Source organism: Diplotaxodon limnothrissa, linkage group LG13, assembly GCF_057381915.1.
Source record: "Diplotaxodon limnothrissa isolate DT_005_m linkage group LG13, D_limnothrissa_male_GT1.1, whole genome shotgun sequence".
Classification (NCBI taxonomy): domain Eukaryota; kingdom Metazoa; phylum Chordata; class Actinopteri; order Cichliformes; family Cichlidae; genus Diplotaxodon; species Diplotaxodon limnothrissa.
Genome location: NC_140608.1, coordinates 9,656,471 through 9,676,602, shown reverse-complemented (window position 1 = coordinate 9,676,602; position 20,132 = coordinate 9,656,471). Strand labels below are relative to the sequence as shown.

The window sequence follows — 20,132 nt, the reverse complement described above, 5'->3', positions numbered from 1 at the left end:
TGTGAGCATCAGTTCCCATACTCTGTCATTCCCCCTCCTTTTTCTAACTCTCTCCTCTCTCTGTCTCCTTCTGTCTGCTCCATCTGTGTACCCAGCATGCATTGGCTTGGGCAGCAATGCAAGTTGTTGCCATTGCTATTTAGCCAGAGCTAACTGACTGATCCAGGCAGAGACGGGGTGTGAATGGCGCTGCGATGTGAACTAGGTCGCAGCGACAGCATGTTCCTGAATGTTGATTTACAAGTTGAGAATCTGTGCTTGGACGCAAACACCACAAGGTGGGGTAGTGGAATTTGTCATGGCGACTCCAAGTGCTTTAGCTGGCAGTTAAATAAATATGTTAATGCCTGATAATGCATCTTGTTTTGTCATGTGTACAACGGGGAGAAATGTTTTAACAGAGAGTAGTAAATAATGTGGCCAGTCAAGCCGCTACACTGTAAAATTTTGCCCGTGAATTATTCATCTCCTCGCATTTAACGGACCTGCACGCTTTTTCATTATAACCAAACGCTTCAAATTAAACAGAGAGGACAAGCAGGGACGTAGTGGGGGAAAAAAGGGTGGAGTTGTCCTGATGTCATCCCCCCCCCCCCCCCCCCCCCACACACACACACACACACACACACACCCCAGAGGGGGAGGGGGTGAGGTGCATGGGGCCTCTGTATCCTGAGCTTTTTAGCACACTCGGGGCTCTGCTACATATACCTTTTTGCTTTTAACCCTCCCTTGCCCCCCATTATCCACCCTACTCTCTCCATACTCTGGCATCCAGCTCTTGTGTGAAGTCATCGGAGTGGTGTCTGGGTCAGAGCTCCCCCCGCCACCATCCCACCACCCTGCCTTCGGGCTTGTTCCAGGCTCCTCACCAAAATCCACGACCCCTTTATAGGCTTTATGGAGAGCATAACTGAGCGAGGGGAGCAGAAAAGCAAAGATACAACAGTGTTATATTTGGAGGGAAAAACACTGTCATGTGTGATTTTGTTGTTATTGTCATTAGCATGTGACTTTGCTTGTTTGTTTTCTTACGTCTAGTGCCTCTATTTGGCTTTGTTTATGCTGGCATACAGCACTTTTGTTAAAAGTTGGAAATGGGCTCCTGGAAGAAATCAAATGCACTCCTCAGCTACGACAAGGAGTATTTAATGACTTGTGGCTTCCTTGGATCAGGCTAGGGACTGGATGAAGGATGGGCTGGAGAGGTGGGATGATGGGATGCACGCAATGGAGATGGATTATGTGTAGAGGGATCACAGTGTAACATAGCTGACATAGAGGAAATTCTGGAGAATTTGCGGGCTTCTGCTGCTGTGTGTGTATATGTAGCAGCAAAAATGGAAAGAATTGTGTGTCACTTATGAATTTTGCCCTGTGTATGATTGTCATTTAGATAAGTACCAGCTTCATTGTCATCTACCTCCATTTTACTGTCCATTCATTCCCCATGGAGTTGCCTTTAGAGACAAATAATCCCACTGGAATCACATATAAGCCAGTCATGTACATAATGTCTGTTAAGGCTGCATTGCAATTCATCTGACAGCATTATTCTTTGCAGCAGTGTTGGCATTGTAATCCCATTTCCAGTTAGTGCCTCCTGCCTCGCGCTCATGCATAAGTCAATGTGTGTTTAACATTCGAATCATGCCTTTGGTACGTGGCGTGTCACACTCTAGGAGACAGTTGTTTTTTATTCCTGTTATATTCACTTTGAGTTAGCGTGTGATTCCTATTCATGTATGCACACTAGACCAAGGCCAAGGCTTTAGCAGCAGTCTGCGCGTGTGAATGAAAAGGAGCATTAATGAAGCACCGTGGCCACTGCTGTCTGTGCTGCATGTCAGAAGAAGAGCAGAGCAGGGTCAAAAAGCTGAGTGGGGATATGGGATTGCTCAAGCCAAATATCTGTGTGTGCGTGTGGAGAGACCTCAGATTTCTAAATCTGCTTGTTGCATGTAAACCTTCTGATTTGACATTTGGTAAAGCATGCAAACATTTTGCATGATAAGACCATGTGGACACATAAAGTGACCCACGTCTGGTTGTCCCGCTGGCTTAGCTGCAATGTTTGAGAGGGCTGAGTGACAGAGAGTTGAAGCATGTTTATTAAACAATGGCGTTCGTATTGTGCAATGGATTAGCCATAGGTCTAGCAATTGCACACCATTCATGTAAATTGCTTCTTAATGCGTTTCTCTTTAATACTGAGAAAAGTGCACTCTTCTGATTCTTAAAAAGTAAAACCAGAGAAAACATAGAGAAGTATTTTCTGTAATCTATTAATGCCATAACTGCATTTTCACTCCAGGTTCATTTACTTGAGGCTTCTATACGTTTTAGAGCTTTTGAATTTTTAACCAGTCAAATCTTATTCAGTCTAGGGTCTCTATAAGCTTCTGCTGGGGTGGTATTATATTTGTTCTAAAAATCCTCGGCTTAATTCCTTAATCCTGCTGTTACGGGAAATCTGGCGTTGTGTGCACAGTCGGGGAAGTATGGCAAATGTTGGAACATTAAAATTTGACAGTCAGACATTGTTTAGTTTGAAGCAAACAGAACGCCGTGATTTGCTTTCCTGTTAGGATTAGATCCGCAAACCCTGAGCACACACCTCTGCTCCCGTCTCTCTATTTGAAGTTGACTTTATGGGCATGAGTGATCTGCTCTGCTGTACTGAGTCGCTCGAGAACCAGGGCAGAAAAAGTAATGAGAGGAGCGGATGAGGTTAGGGAAGGAAGTCGGTCTTTACTACCCTGCTGCCCTTGACACAAATGTGGATATATTAATGAATATACTGACAGAGAGCTAGCGATATTTCTTTTTCCAGCTCTAAGCAGCATTATTCAGTTCTCAATAAAGACTGTCAGCCTTGCGATGATGGTTGTAGGCAAGCGTCTCAATTAGGAATGATATGTGTGAAGTCTGACTTTTGGAAATGAATAATCATTTTGGATTATGACAGCATGGAAAGTTGCTTCTGTGTTGTCCAAGTTTAACATTAAACACAGAAAATACTGCGTGTCTTCAGGTGGTGAATGACACCCGTAGATTGAATGAATGTAACCCCCCCACCCCCCCATTGGTTAATAAATTCAAAATGGGATTCAAAAGTGACCCCCCCCCCCCCCCCCCCATTCCTCTGCTTTGATTTAATAATTCATCTTTACAGTCTGTTTTAGATCTTTGTGATGGTTCACTCGTGCCTCCTCTCCTTCCCTTTTAATTTCCTTTCTCACATGAAGCAGGCTAGCAGTTCAGAAAAGCTCTCAGAAAACAGCCAAAAAGTCTCCCTCTTTGGTCTCTTCCTTCTTTTAATTACACAACTCCGATTAAGCAAAATATTAGTGCCAATGAGTATTCAGGAGTTTTCCATTAACACCGATATTAACCAAGGCTTTGGTCTTATATATTACCACACCCTCGCTGTCTCTGAGAGGGAATTTCAGATGGACACTTCCTCATCTTACATGTATTTTCATGCATTAATAAACAAGATCCAGATCAGGATCGGGTTTCAGCCACAACGGCATGAAGTAAGACCTGCAGAAAGCTGGGTAAGTACACCTTTAGAGCCACGCAATGAAAATCACCTTTTTTAATTGAAATGATAAATGTATCCAGTTAATTACAACTTAATGAATGTCTCTTGGATGATACATAGCACAGTTTGTTTTGTTTTCATACGCCTCCTTGTTTGAACAAATTGAAATGAGATTGTGTTTTGGTGCTCTTGCTCAGCGAAGGTTGTAGGTGCATTGGGATTAACTGCTGTTACAAAAAGATCCCTCCCTCCCCCTTCACACACATATGTGCACACACTCGTATCCCCCTCCCCGGTGTTTTAGTTTTCTCTGCAAAGGGGCAAATCCAGATTACAGAGCCTCCCTAAGTGAAGGAGATCAGAGGAGATTTGTGAAAGAGGGGGAAGGTGCTGTATTTTACTGACAGTAAGATGCATATAGATAGAACTGTAATATAAATGGCCAGATTAAATTATACTGAGGGTCTGTACAAAGTGACGTATTTCACTCATTCATTTTGAGGCCAGATGTTGCGTGTGGATTTCATCATGCATTCTGCAATCACAATTTTCATTGTCCTGCATTTTACATACAGACAGCAGGTCTGACTGATCCCAAATCAAAGAGAGTGAGGCACTGTCAGTAAGCACCACAGAGCCATCAATGACATTTCACAGAGAGTTGGGCAGCAGTTGCGTGGTGGCTCTGCTGCAAGCATGGGGCCTGGAGGATTAGTGTCCAATCAGAGTGGATTTGATGTTTACTGACAGCACATGGGACTTAGCTGGGAGACCTGTATTTCATTTGTTTTCAATGAAGCTGTACGTCTTGCCTGGCCTCCCCTCCCCTCGCCATCACTCGGCCAAACTACGTTCTGAGACCTGTTGACGGCAGCGCATCAGCAGCAGCTTCAGGTAGGTGTCTCTGAAAGAGCGGGTAAGGGATTTGGGAATGGAATCAAAATCACTGGCATTACCATGATCACGATACTCATCACCATCACCAGATACGCTCGTATCTGGTTCACATGACGTCACAGTTGGATGTGGAATTAAACAGGCTTTATTTAGGTGTAATCCCTCATAGCAATCGGCAGAGCAAGTAAAATGTCCCGGAGAAGGGACAGCTAAACCCTATTGGATTAGTACAAGCCCCTGCCCATCCCAACCTATAACCCAACCTATCCACTTCTCCCCCCCCCCCCCTTTTTTTTTTTTTTTGGATGAATGTTTGCTGGCTAGCTCAAGCATGCACTCTGTTTCTGTGTCTTCTACCTCTGCAGTGTTTGTGTGGTTTGGTGTGATGTGGATATGTTTGTGTGTGGTGTCCTCTTTCCTCATGCGCAACAAGCCAGCATGGCCAGAGATTAATTATTCAAGGGCTGCCAGCAAAGGGGGAAGTCACCTGATAGCACGGACTTACAATATTACAAACAGATATCAGGTGAAACGCTAGACTTTGCTTCATCTTCATCCTTTCTCACTCCGTTCAATTTTTTTGTTGCTGCTGCACATGAAGACCTGAAAGAGAACTTTCTCTCTCTCACACACACTGCCTGTTGGGAGCTCTTTATTTTTTCTATTTCTGTGTTTTTTTCTTTCCTCTGTTAACAGATTTTCAGCTTTTTTCTTTTTCGCCAATGCTTGTCCCTAACAAAGTGAGCCTCGGACGCTCCCACAGTTGGGACACGTTAGGGGGGAATGAGGGTCAGTGGGAAAGACCTGACAGCGTGTACGAACAGCAGGCAAGAGTAACAGGCCGGCGGAGCTCTTTGTCATACGGAGAGGGAGGAGGGTGGTATGAGCCACCACCTGGGGTGCGTCTTCCTGACCTCGATTTGAAACGCGACCCGTATTCCTACCAAGATTCCCTTTACGGACAGGTTTACGCCGAGAGACACGACCCACGGGGGCTTAGGAAGGGCTCTGTGCCAGATCTAAACCACTACGAACGAGTGCCCATGGCTCATCGAGGATCCATTCCACACCAGGACTACTACTCCCATGACCCAGCCATGACTCCTCGGCCACCGGAGGCCTTTTACCGATCTGAGCATCAGCCTCCGCTGCCTCATCCTCTCAGCAGGTCGGGCTCACATTTAGGAATGACACCTGGGGCTCGTACTGCGTGGGATCAAGGTCAGGTAGTGCGGGCTGGATCTCAAGGGCCCCCATCACCTTTACCTCCTCCCCCTCCTCCAAGCACTCATGAATTGAATAGGGCATATAGGGAACCTGGTGCTATAACTTCTGCTAAGATATCCCCTCGAGACCCCCCTCCTGCTCACTATGGAATGGAGCAGCCGTCTCCTCGGTATGCCAGTGAGCCTCCGCCTCTGACAAGTCAGTCCGTTTATACTGATGCTAATGGCCGCCCTCTGGATCCGCAGCAGCAGGCTGCCACCTGTCTAGTGGTAGATCCAGCCAGTCAAAGCATGATTATGAGGCAAGAGACAGCCTCACCGTTAACCATCCAGCAACAGCATCAATTACAGCATCAGCAACAAATACAGCAGCAACAGTTACAACAGCAGCAACAAATACAACAGCAACAGTTACAACAGCATCAACAAATACAACAGCAGCAGTTCCAACAGCAACAACTTCAGCAGCAGCAGTTACAGCAGCAACAACTACAACAGCAACAAATACAACAACAGCAAATTCAGCAACAGCATCTTCAGCAAGAACAGTTGCAGCAACACCATCTGCAACAGCAACAACCTCAACCTCTGCCACCTCCGCCTACCATGCCGGTCACTGACCCTAACCTTTCTATGGCTGCACCACTTCCTGCTCCACCTACTCCAGTCCATACTGCAGCAATTGCCCCTGCTGCACCTCCACCTCTGCAAGTGGTTCCAACTCCAGCCCCTCCTCCCCCAGCTACTCCACTCCCTGCCCCTCTTCCCGCTCCTCCACCAACCGCCCCACAGACTCCTTTGCCGGTGGATCCCAAGAAGTCGGTCGATCCAGAGTTTCTTTCTCTGTTGCGAAACGAGGGCCTCTCAGAGAGCACCATCTCCTCACTTATCCAGCAGGGGTTTGACTCCACTAGCATGCTGGCTGTCATGGAGGAGAATGATGTCCGCACAGTTGCCCCAAACCTCGGTCAGGCTCGTGTGCTGTCTCGCCTGGTCCACCATTACAAGCGCCCAATAGAAGCTACACCAGCCCCCTCCCAACCTCAAACGCCCATGCGAGGTCGCTCTAATAGCTTTAGCCATCGCGCAGACATCTATCAACCACACCACCACCATCATCATCCACCACATACCCCACAACCTTTAGCAGTAGATCCCCAACTAATGCCCCCACCAACACCTGGGGCCATGCAAACTATCTCTCCGCGGATGGGAGAAGTAATCGGTAGAAGGCCCAGCAGTGCTCCCTCGCAGCAGTTACTGGAGGCCTCTGGAGGATACCCAGGCCAACCCCCTCGTTCACCAGGGCCATACGCTGGAGCCCTCATGTCTGTCCAGTCAAGACCCATGTCAGCCTACTCTTCTGGGATGCCAGGGGTGCCTATGCCAGGTATGCAGATAATGCCTCACCAGATGACTGGGTCAATGCCTGCCATTGCGGGGTCCATTCACTCGATGCCAGGTATGCCACAGCAGATGCCTATATCCATGCCTGCTTTACCACAGCCACCGCAACAGGTACCAAAAGCATACTCTACCAACTACACAGTGCCCATAGAGCTGATGAAGAGGGACAGGAACTTAGTGCCATTGTCACCCATGCACAGCCCTCACCCTAGTCCTCAGCTGATCCGAAAGGGTGGGGGACCAGGATCAGACAATGCTCTCGTTCCCGTGGGAGCACCCATTCAAGGCCAAGGTGCCCTGGCTGCTAACCAGAAGCTAAGTCGACGCACGGGTCCACCAGTCATCGTGTCGACTATGGCATCTCCAGATACAAGTAAATCCTATTTTTTTCTCCTTTTAGATTTATCTGGTATTTGTCTGTTTTCATGATAGATGTGCTCTTGGCTGTTTCACATGTTTTCAATAGATAAGGCTGTTTACTTGTGACAGAGCTCTTCATTTTGTGTGTGATTTATGTAAGATACCAGTTCCCATTCCTCTCATTGCTTTCAGGAGCAGCACAAAGCAGTGCTGCTGCTTTGTTAGAAATCATATCAACTTTTAAATATTACTTTGACATTTCTAAGAGCCATTCAGCAGTTGTTTCTTTAAAAAAATAAATAAAAGGAGAAGACACTGTAAATCTATTTTCATCCTTTGTCGTGATGAATCATGAGTAAGTGAATACCAGATAAGCCTTCGCTTTATACCAGCATACTTTGCTTTATACCAGCATTCAGACTAGGGGTATGTGAAATCTATTTAGCTCAGCATGGATACTGGTATGCTATGCATGATTCTTGACCTTAAAAAAATCCAAACACAGTTTGAATGTTAATGGAAGACTTTTTGAATCGTTTTATCTTTCTGGTCTGTGCTGTCATTTGTTTCCTCTCCTGTCTTGGCACTAATTACATCAACAGTAGATAAATGATGTGTCTTTTCTTGCTGCCCTTGTCTATTTTTTATAAAGCTGCTGTCCAGATTTTGAATTATTACCATAAAAGGATAACTTTTTGCTTTAAGCATTCTTGTAATCTACCCCACGTCCTAAGCCGATACTTACATCTCACTTTCTCGTCTGCTTATCTCTGCGAGAGCCTGATTTGTCAGAATTCCTGTTACTTTCTCTGAAGACCTTTTGTCATTTCACTAATCTCATGCAGTTCCTTTGTCAGAATGAGATATCGCCCATTAAATACAACACGAATGGCATTGACGAGGCGCAATATAGAGGATTTGGGAGGAACAGCTGTCAGCAGCCTTTCTGATATGTTTTAAAATTTAACAACTGTGCACGGTCTTCATGTTACAGTCTGTCAGTCACCGCATTCATGTGTGAACAGTTCACATTAGGATTTCTTTGACTAGAGAAGTCAGATGTTGTGTGCAATTATTGTGTGGGAACAGGAGGTAGCTTGTGTGTGCATCTGTGTGCAGTATGTGGGATTGAGTTTGCCACCGACTCCTTCTGCAGATATGCTTTTTTCAAAATAATTTAGCTCTTATCTGCTGTATCAAATGGTAACTATTTGGCGCAAAAGCAAAATCAACAGGCCATTTAAGAAAAAAAAAAGAATTTGTTCTGCCACAACTGTATAGGATTCAAGATGTTGCATAATGGTGATTGCAGCATTAGTTGTGTAGCTCTTCAGCTGGGGTGTCATTGTAACTGCAGCTGTTTTTGATCACATCCTCTTTTTCTGTGCCTTGCACCGTCTCCCCATGGCCCCTGAGCCCTTGTTGCAGTAAACACAGATATCTTCCCTCATTGTGATAATAAGGATGCATCACGGTAGCCTCGAAAAGCTTTATAGCCACTCGGGCCACACAGCATTCCTTCAGGCCCTTCTGCCTGCCAAGGTGTACCGCCAACCTGCGTAGAATAGCAATTAGCCTTACCTTGTTCCTCATGAACAGATCTGCTAATTCATTTTATTTCTGAGACTCCTCTTTGTTTCTGTTTTTTTAGTGTTTATTTAATGGGTTGTGTCCCAAATTCACTTTTCAATTCCGGATTAAATAAAATGCATTCAGTCAATTCATCCTCATTGTGTAGTCGGTCAGATTTATTTGGATATCAGATTAAAGCTTTAAATCAGCACAAGAGTGGCTACCTAAATTATATTTAAATCCCATGGCCTGATAGAAGTTGATTTTATAGGCTGGGCAATAAAGGCCGATTTCTCCATCAGCACCAGCTCACCCGAGGCTGACTAGCAGCATCACTGGTCAGATAAAATCGAATTACACTGCTGATGGCCGATGTGTGATTGTGTCATTCTCTCTTTGCAGGTTCTGATGAGTACAGGGAGTGAGGCTTAATCCTTCCTTTGCTGCAGTAATCCATAGATAGTCCCATTTTGCTCAGACCAGCCTTCTGGCTTTCCGTGAGACCTTCTGTACATAGATAGTGGATTGAAATAGACTTAAAATGTACAGGACAGGCTGGATACACATTATTGAACGGAGACAGCTTTGTTGTCCTCTTGTGTGTGTGTGTTTTGTTCCTTTGTTTTCTTTTGTTTTTAAGCCCAAAAGAGCAGACATTAAAAGAACCCCACTGCTCGATAGTCAAAATATGCTTTGGAAACAGATTTCTTCATGTCTGCGTCATACACATATATCACATTGTTAGTACACACACAGTCAGCAGAGTAGACCTCATTTGCATGTGGCTGACATTTGTTGCTTTGGTAATTTCATCTGTTAATGGACACGTCCGCAAAAGCTGCTCTGAAAGCATGTTCCTAAATTGTACGTTGCTAGGCAACATGGGTTTTGGTGGTAATCGTAGGCAGATTTGCTTTTGGTTAAAGGGTCGCTCCATTGTCATAAAACACTGCAAATTTACTCCATCCGTTTTTTTCCTTATACAAAAAGGCAGGCTGAGCTAATGCATTTAGAAAAAAAAATGCAAAAAAATCATCCACTTATTTTGGGATGGCTAAGTAGTTATTTGGAGGTTTTGGTTACTTTTTTCCAAAAAAGATAACATAATTCAGACTTAGCAATATAGTATGTTTCAGCCTGTCAGGTAAAATGTTGTAATGTTGTTTTATCAGGTAACACTATTAGTCTTAATAGCAGCATTAACTCCAGGCAGGTGAGGTGTTTCTGGTTTTTCCAACCAAGAGAATTCGTGAAGGTAGACTCGGGACACACTAGAGAGATGAGGTCTCACAAGTGGCTCGATATCACCCCTGAAGAGCCGAAAATGGTTGCTGGGGAGATAGAGGTCTGTCCCTACAACCTGAATCTGGACAAGTAATAGAAAATGGATAGATGGCAGCAATAATGCTTCTCTAACATTTTTTGTTGAATAAGTTATGAGATTGTAAATTGGATATTCTGAATACCTCAAATAATTCATTAGCAATATGTTGCATCCAGAAGCAGAAAGAATTTCCCTTTGAATTAATAGCCCATGTGTAAATGCAGATGGCATGGCCCCACCAACCTCACTATATGATGCTTTATGGAATACCCTAGAGCAGGGCTAACTAGGACACCCCCACCCCCAAACTGGCATAAACACAATATAAGCTACTCTAGGACTCTACCTTCTTTACTTCCACCCCTGCTGAGGGCGTTGACCCCCTCATCACGGACTTTGGCCAGGTGACTCAGTGCCAGTTCACGTCAGCTTTGCTTTGCTCTGCAATGCATGACTGACACACTAGCCGCAATTTTCTTGCTTGCTTAGGCCTGGCACGATGGTGGGGGAGGGTTGTGGCATGTTCGTTCTGGAGATAGCAGATTATGTATTAACGGGGTCCAGGTCAAAGCTACAGACAGTTGTTAAACTGACTGAGGGATTAAGTAAAAGGGAGAGAGAGCGATGGAGAGAAAGTGACATAGTTCTGCTTCTGATAGATGATGACTTCAAGCTGCACGGTGGGGTGGGGAAACGGGGCGTTGACAGCTGTCAGTCAACCTTAAACTCTCCATAGAGATGAGGTTGGCTGTCAATCTTTCATCTGGCTTTTGAAGGTCACATATTGGCCTAAATCTGGGTGGCAGTCAAAGGTTGTTTTGTTTGGTTGGTTGGTTTTTTCTGGCTAGCCACCATGTTCCTTGCTCACAATTTTTTTTTTTTACCCACCAAATAAATGCCATGCATCCATACATGCATAGTGGAGAGGTTGCCAGTCTAGCATAGGACTCTAAAAAGTGCTTAAGAACGTTTTTAAAAAAGGATTAAACAATTCAGTTTAATTCACTTGTATTTATATGGCAACAAATCACAACAACAGTCACCTTAAGGCACATTATGTTTTAAGGTAAAGACCCCACAGTGATACAGTGAAAACTCCAACAGTCAGAAGACCCCCAATGAGCAAGCAATTGGCGACAGTGAGAAGGAAAAACTCCCTTTTAACAGGAAGAAACGTACAACAGAATGAGGCTCAGAGGGGACAGCCATCTGCATACATGAACCACATTATTATCATTATTATGTAAGGCTAAATCATTCACTACTTTAAACCACCACTTTATTTACATCAGAGTGAGGAAGGAAGTTGATTTAAGGGACTTTGAATGCAGCATGGTTGTTAGTGCTAGACAGGCTGCGCTGAGTATTTCAGAAACTGCTGATCTACTGGGATTTTTCCCCCAGAATCATCTCTAGGGTTTACAGAAGATGGTCAGAAAAGCCAGTGAGCATCAATTCTCTGGGAGAAAATGCCTTATTGAAGGTGACATTACTTCAATCTCATAGAAAGGCGACAGTAACTCAAATAACCACTCGTTACAACCAAGATATGCAGAAAAGCATGTCTGAACACAGCACATCAAACCTTGAAGCTAGGGCTGGGCGATATGACCCAAAATTCATATCTCGATATTTTTTAGCTGGATGGCGATATAAGATATATATCTCGATTTTTTTTTTTAAGCCATAAAGTAAGAACAAAAAGAGAGTTCTTAGTCAAAGCTGTGTCCCAGATGTCACACAGGCACTTTTATTAACATACAGCACAGATGTACATAAAAAATTACTCAAAATTAAATTATGAGCATTCATTAAATAATAATGCTCCATAAATAAAAGAAAACAAGGTTGTTTTTGTGCTAAACAAAGAGCTCACAATTGTGCAGTCAAAATGTAAACTAAAAGACGCTGAGCGTAATAACAAAGACAGACAGATTTCACAGCTGCTCTGTTCCCAAGTTTTACTGTGTGACTGATAGCCTGGAGTTTGAAATCCGCTTCATAACCACGTCTCTTACAGGTGCCATTTATGGTCCTTATACACACACAATACGGTAATATTACGTTGATGCACAGTACGTATCACTCCGCGAAGCTCCTCGGTAGCCGTAATGCGCCGACAATCTATCAAGCGGTGCAGCTCCGTAGCTTACCAAAGTCGTACTCAAACATTTTTGACAGATTGCTGAGCGCCGTGTACCACATAAAATCGGTTCGCGGCCATCAAGCACAACCAGAATTCATACATAAGGCGCGCTGTCAACTTTTGAGAGAATGAAAGGATTTTAGGGTTAGCGCTGTTAGCTCGTTAGCATGTTTAGCTCGTTAGCACGTTGACGCCGTCCAGCCCCATGCATGGGGCGATGCGCAGTAACTCGTTAACGGAGATTTGCCGTGTCCGTCTTGTCGCTGCCTGCACGTGAAGCGATGGGGGAGGAGGGGGAGTTGTCTTCAGTGAAGGCGAGGCGGAGTAACGTTGCGTAGAGACAAAAGTGGACGAAAGAGAGGCAAACTTGCGGCTCCACAACTATAATTATAACGTAACATAGACTATATCGATATAAAGGATATTGTCACATCTTATATCTCGTATAAAAATATATCGATATGTTTTAAAAACTCGATATATCGCCCAGCTCTACTTGAAGCTAAGGAGTACAGAAGCAGTAAACCACACCGAGTATCACTCCTGTCAACTAAGAACAGGAAAGGAGGCTACAGGTCATATTGGCTTGTGAAAGTTTGACAATAGAGGAAAAATTCTGCCTTATCCGATGAGTCTTGATTGTTCCTGCAACATTCGGACGGTAAAGTTAGAATTTGGCTTAAACAAAATGAAAGCAAGGTTCCATCCTGCCTTGTATCAGGAGTTCAGGCTGTTGCTGGTGATGCAATGGTGTGAGAGATACTGTAAATTGATAGGCTTCTTTGCATACAAAGTAAGTAGAGGCATCACCTGTGATCCTCAATTGTTTTGTTAAGAAGAATCAAATTACTAATTGTAGGACAGTTTGGGATGAATTCAGTTGCTATGCTGTTGGATCTTGTCTTATTGGATCTTATCTCTTATTTATACCCCTTACTGGACCCTACGCCACAGCAGCCAAGACTACCGGGAGTGATAGTACAGTGTGCAATGTTATTAAAAACTGAAGTGCTTGATAAAAATGCATTGGATTGCACAGCTGTTCCCAGTTAAGTTCTTTGTGAGTGTATGTAAGATGTGTTTATGAGAGATTGTGTAAATGGACATTTGCAGATGGTATTGGTGGCATCTGTTAAGGCACGGTGCTCAGTCTCTCAGTCTCTCTCTCCCCTCCAGATGTTCCCGTTATCAGGCACTGACTCTGTTGGGATTACATCTATACGAATATTGAGTAGTCATTTTCCGTTCATGTTTTCCCCTCTTTTTGTCTTAAATTAACATTAAATTGTTTCCAGTGTTTCTTTGTCGTTCCCTCTTGTCTCATACTTGCCTCTTGGTCTTTCTTAGGGAAAAGAGAAAGAGGTAATGGGAGAAATATGTTTCAAACGTAATAGCTCAGCACATTCATTCTTGACTGTGGTTGTGGGTTGTAGAGCCTAGCTGCAAGAAAATGTGGGAAATGAGTAATCTGAAGATGTGAGGTGACTGAACCCAAGCAAAGACAGAAGAACAGATTGAGGAAGAAAGACCAAAGATCGCAGTTCAGCGCAGAGAAGGATGCTATAGATTAGATTAGAAATGGTTGAGGAATACAAATGGGTAGATTATTTTAAACTCTGTTGTGCCATCACGAAGCAAGCGAGTGAGGGAGTGCAGGGTGAGGACACTGCCAATCCATGCAGAGCTCTGTTCCCAGATCCAAAGAAGCTGATGTCATACTTGTAAATAATGTGGAAAATGGAAAGAGACAGCAAAGAGAAGACAGGCAGTCGAGGTCAAATCCTCAAACAGTTGTAGCTCAAAGGTAGAAGAAAAAAGAAAGCAATAAATTGAGAAGCTGAAAGCTTATGTTTACTTTCCTCATCAAAAAAAGACCTTTTCTCCTCTCACTTCCTTCCCTTCGTTTTCTTTCCTACCACCTCCTGTCTAATTTCTTCTTGTTTTTTCTCTCTTTTCTTTTCCTCAGTGACCAGAGAGTCACTCTGAATTATTCATTTTGAGAAAATTTAATCTTCATGTGTTTTGAGGCGAACAACGAATAAGCTGAACGTGAATATGCGCAAAACTTGACACTCTGCTCGGCAGTGTTTTACCAGAAGCCAACGGGTTGGATATGTTTAGAGGTGCAGATGAATTTCATTTGCACCCAAGGAAAATATTGTACAATTCTCAGTAGGTATGTCAGCCGTGTTAAGGATCACGGGAGGGGGGCTGTAAATAGGATTTGTGTTTCACAGTGTTTTTAGTCTCGCGCGAGGATTTGCGTTTGTGCGTACCTGTGTTTTCATGCATATGAACAGCCGTCATTGGATTTTCCAATCCTGAATTTATATTATGTTTTTAAAAATTATTTAAAAGAGAGATTACTGATAAATGAGTCAGCGTCTTACATCGAAATCAGATATGTGATTCCTGTCTGCACTCTACTTGTCCAAATTTGCAGCCGGGATGAGGGCTGAAAAAAGTGATGCCTTCCCCCCATTCATCGTGATCACAAACACACACACACACATAGACGCACTCAGTCTCTCACATCTTCTTAACATCTCATCCTCTTTCCAGTGAAGCCAGTTGGCTCAAGTCACCGAGAAAGAGAAAGGTGGATGAAGAGATGATGGCGAGTCAGAGAGCTGGAGGGATGCGCAGAAGGAGAGTGGATGGGAACAAGAATTTATGTGGTGAAATTCAGCATCTGTTGTCCACCTGCAGCTGTGCCATGTCTTTTTCTCCCTTTTCTCTTCTTACTCGTCCCCCCGGAATGCCGTTTGTGCTTCAGTCATTTGGCAGCAGCACGACATGCAGATCACAGGAGGCAGATGGGATGGCGAATTTTAGAGGTCAAATTATACAGTAGGCTCTCTTAGTCAGGCACTCTCTTTTCATGAATGAGACTTTTTTACTCCAGGCCTGGTTTGCGGGCTCTGGTTACATGTTGTAACCAAACCTCCTCAATGAAGTCCTTTAAACTCACCACACTTCGGTTGGGCTTACACTAAACACATCACAATGTGTTACTATACACGTGGTATACTTTGTTCTTTATTTAATCAGAAGTGTTCAGTGTTTGCTAACATTTGCTTTTTTTTAACTTTGCAATATAGTGACAGTCCAAAAAGTATGCTGCGTTCCCATTGTTTCAATAAAAGATTGTCAAGGTTGTTTCTTTGGCTTCTTTCTTTGATTAACTAAAAGAAATAATCAGTTTACCGTTTCAACAAATTCACACAGTTCATTCATGTCATCCACTCTCATCTTTCATGCTGAGCCACACTGTGTGCTTTACATTGATGGCAGCATGTGTCCTTGGTTTATTGACTAAAACTAGCTTCTTCTTTTTTTTTAACCCTGCTCCAATATTTAAAGATTTAAAAAAAGTAAGAATTTATTCACTTCAAGACATTTACACAAAAACGTATATGGAAGACATTTTCACAGCTGAAATAGGATCATAATAAATAAAACATTGTAAGTCCACCATCAACTCCAAGAAATATTTTGTTTATCGTTGCTTATCTTAGATGTTTGGCCTTCGGTGTGCAGAATGATGCAAAATTTGACATTCGTTTTGGGCAGCTGGAGGCGGTCGGCTCTGGAGCTGTAGCAGGTCGTCCACCAATCAGAAGGTCATCGTTTTGACCTCCCGGCTTCTCCGGTACAGGTTTCAAAATGTTCTACTGCAAGATGCTGAAACCACCTAAAAAATAAATCTGCCCCGATGTATGCGTGTGTGTCAGTGGGCGATTGTGGGTTGGAATGTAAAACACTTTGAGTGGTTGATAAGGAAAGAAAGAGAGCAGTAGAAATCCTGTAAATTCACCATTTTTACAACAAGCTAGTTGGCATCTTACAACAAATATGAAACACATTTGTGTTTGTTAATTTTTCCAAATTAAAAATAAAACACTCTTGTTGCATATTTGGAGATCATAAATATATGAGCAGCCTGAATAGATATTATTATGTCAGGTCCTTAACCTCTTAAGCCCCAAGCCTAACTGATCTCCTGCCTTTTGCCCCCGTATCAGGGTGCGTTGGGGCTTAAGAGGTTAAACTTGTCTCAGGAGCTTCTTTAAACTTGAATTTAGAAACCTAAAGGTTAAATCTACCTTAACCTATGAAACAGGGGTGTCAGTCTCATTTTGCATCATGGGCCACACACGACCCAATTAGGTGTTTAGTGGACTGGATCAGTGAACATAGCCAGTGTAAAGAAGTTTAACTACACATCTAATCATTGACATGTCTTAAGAAAGAGAAGTGTAATTTCAAATATAAATCCTTGCTAATAGAGATGGCTCTTTGGGGTTAAACCTCATGAAATAAATGTGAAAAATACTGAAAATGAACTCATTAGGAGAACTTTGTCCCATAAGTATAAAACATAGAACTCTAAGTTCTTTAATGCGTGATACATGTATTTATTTTACTGCAAAAAACAAAACCCAACTTTTTGTAAATAATGAAACACATGGACTTTTCTGTTATTTGATGCATTACTAACAATAAAAACATCTGTTTCTGTCATTTTATCTGCCACTTACTTACCTTGATGATTTTGTAATTTAGAAGGCTGTAAAACTGACAGAAATACAGTAAAAAAAAAAAAGTCCAAATCTTCTTCTTTAAAACCAACCAGTAGGCTGAATTAGACCCTTTGCCTTGCTCAGTTCTTGCCCCTAGACTGTATGCTTGACTGTATGACACCCCAGCTATAAAGCATTAATGCACATCATTCATATCTTTAATTATCTGTACTACTTTTGAACAATTTAGAAAAAAGAAATAATTCTATAAATCTAAATTTTTAGCTATTATCTGAACTTTAGAAATTGAAAAAAAACCCAACTTGAAATTAGTTATTAAGTCAAAATTTTAAGATAATAACCTGAAATTTTTGACTCGTGTATGGCAAAAAATAATATTTTGTATCAGAAATGAGCTGACATCTTAATAACTGGATTTCGGGTTCTGAAAAGCAGTGTTGTGGTACAAATAATGACCCAGAAACTCAGACAGACTTGTTAACCTTTACTATCAGAGTCCTTTTTTAGAAACGGCGTCTCGGTATTTAGCCATCCTCTCAGACTGGTGTCGTAGTAAACATCCTAATCTGTTACTCTTCAAATCCCGGGATCCGTTAGACTCCAGGAAGGATTACCGTAACTTTAAAACTTTAATTGTAGGGATCTGCTGTACTTGCATTTGGAGGAGCTCTAAAGAGCTCAGTAGCAGGTGAGTGTCAGTGTGTGTGAGAAAGAGAGAGAGAGAGAGTCTACAAACGTTTAGATATTGGGAATTAATTTCGCAACTGCTGGATTTTCTATTAAATCAGAAATGTGCATGCATATGATAGCACCCCCATGTGAAGGCTCCGACCACGTTTTGTCCTTGTATGCAACCAAAATCTACATCTTACATCTTTGTGCAAGCTTGCAACTGACAAACATCCTGGTGTTTAAGCCTTGAAATTTCATCCAAGGGGTTATAAAGTGAAAAACATATCTAATCATGTCCATTTCAAACAGTGAGAAGAGAGGGTGGCGGAAGAGAAAAATGCAGCTGAGATTGTGAAGATGAGTTTGTGAACAAGGGGGAATGAAACTGAGAAAGGGTTGGGCGGAGGGCTAGTTGGTGGTGGTGGTGGTGGGGGAGAGCTGGCACTCTTAAAGGACCATGAAGGCCAGATCACAAATAATAAAACAGAAAGGGAGGGAGGGAGGAAAGGCTGAAAGGAGGGAGGGGAGGGAAAAAAGAGCGAAAGGAAAATATGTTGAGCGGAGGGGAAGGTCGGAGAGAATGAAAGAGGGAGTCGTACGTGTGCCAGGAGCGCTGCACCTCTCCCCGTGACTGGTGCTCTTCAAGGATTTTTTTTCTCCCCTCTCCTTCGACTCTTTTATTTCCCCCCTCTTTCATTTTGAAATTCTTCTGCATAGCCGTGACACCGGATTGTTTTCTCTTTTTTTTTCTCTCTCTCTCTTTTTTTCACATTTTTCTCCCCCCACGCCTTCCTCTCTCTCTCTCTCTCTCTGTCTCTCTTACTCTCTCTCTCCCTGGCTCTCTCTCCGTCTTTCTGTGACTTGCAACAAAAGGCTGACGGAGTGAGCCTGACGTCTGAATGAATAGCCCAAACCTGCTGTGAAGGGAGAGCAGAGGAAGACGGAGCAGGGAAGAGGAGGCTGAGGAGGAAAGATACGACTGATCTGGCTGAAGAGGCGGAAAGAGGAGAGCGCTAGAGAAGTGCTGATTGCTGGCTGAAGACAAATAGAGATCCCGATTTTTTTTTCCCCTCCTCCTCTCTGGAGATTAAAGGAGTTGAAAGCAGTGCCTTAACTGCACGGGTGGGGGGAGTGACGATCGTAGTTCTCGCTCTCCTGTCCTCCCCCTCACCCACTGCCCTCCTGTGCCACCATACGTTTTGGTTGGGTTTTCTTTTTCCTCCCCTTAAGAGTACAAGTCGTCTGAGAAATTGAAATGGAACTTCTGGGGGTGAGGTGACGAAGGAGGACAGATTTGGAAACAAGCAGAGGGGAGAGCAAGAGAAGACAGCATAGGAAGACAGAGAGGGAGGAGGGAGGCTGGAGTAGGAGGCAGAGAGGAGAGGAGAGGATAACCTCAGGGCATACTGTGTGAGAATACACCAACGCCCACTTCTTCTTCTTCTTCTTTTTCTTTTTTATTTTCTGCCCCTCATCAGTACGTTTCCTCTGCCATGTGCAGCACCTGATTTGAAGAATGTGGAGACATTTCCCAGGCAAGGAGCATGTTTCACATTGTCTTATGCATACGTGTGCGTTCGTACACTCATCAAGGATAATAATAAAAAGCTGTGGAGTGTGTGTGTTTGTGTGGGTGACTGTGAGGGGTGTGGGTGTGTGGATTGGGAGTGGGGGGAGGCTGGATTTGGCTTTAAGGCTAATGAGCCTCTTATGTTTTTGCAATGAAGTGTGTCATGAAAACAGTGTGTGTGCGTGCACGAGGGCAAGCACCCATGTGAGTGCGTTCAGTGCTTCCTTGGTTTGAAACCACAGAGGTCTCTACACAGCAGCAAGAGGACGGCGAGCTTGGATGAGTTGTCATTTCTGGGGTCAAAGGTCACAGGAGAATGAGCGTGTGATTAGCTGCGCGTAAAGGTTAATGGTCTGCTGTGCGATTGTGGCCTGTAACACATTTTTTGTATTGCCAAGTCTAATAATTTATTTCTACTTGAGAATACAGGCGCAATCGGTGCTAGCATGGAAATTGCATTTTTGGAATAAACTTGATCTGTAACCGTTTATGATTTTAATAACTGGTTGCAATTATTGCAAAAAAGGGTATTTTGTTTGATTTGTTTACTGTAAACAAAAAGCAGAGCTGCATCTTTTCACAGTAGTAAATGAAACCTTTAGTTTTCACTGGGATCCTGCAAAATTCAAACAAGTTCCATTTATGATGCTGCAAGGACATAGCTGATTGATTTTGTATCTGTGCTTTTTGTGAATGATAGCAAAGCTGAGATGTTATATCCACCGCCCCCCACCCCTCGTGTGTGTGTGTGCGTGCACGTGTGCGCTCCTGACCTGGATGCGCTCTTTTCGATGTGTGCGTGTGAAGTAAAGCCGGAGTGCACTGTCTGCTGTTTATCAGCTCTGACAGCTGCTTTTGTCTCCAAAC

The 20,132-nt window shown here is 43.4% G+C and overlaps 1 protein-coding gene across 3 annotated transcripts in view; it reads left to right on the top strand.

Moving 5' to 3' along the window:
• The first annotated feature begins 5,166 nt into the window (after nucleotides 1-5,166).
• The window catches only part of LOC146619839 (C-terminal-binding protein 2-like), a 39,706-nt gene continuing 24,740 nt past the window's right edge, over nucleotides 5,167-20,132 (top strand). For 2 of the 3 annotated variants that reach the window (XM_085369151.1, XM_085369150.1), the window contains exon 1: nucleotides 5,167-7,450. In XM_085369151.1, coding sequence (XP_085225277.1) covers nucleotides 5,167-7,450 — 2,284 coding nt within the window. Of the gene's footprint in view, nucleotides 7,451-18,949; nucleotides 18,966-20,132 lie in introns of all 3 variants that reach the window. The other variant, XM_085369152.1, reaches the window with a different exon arrangement.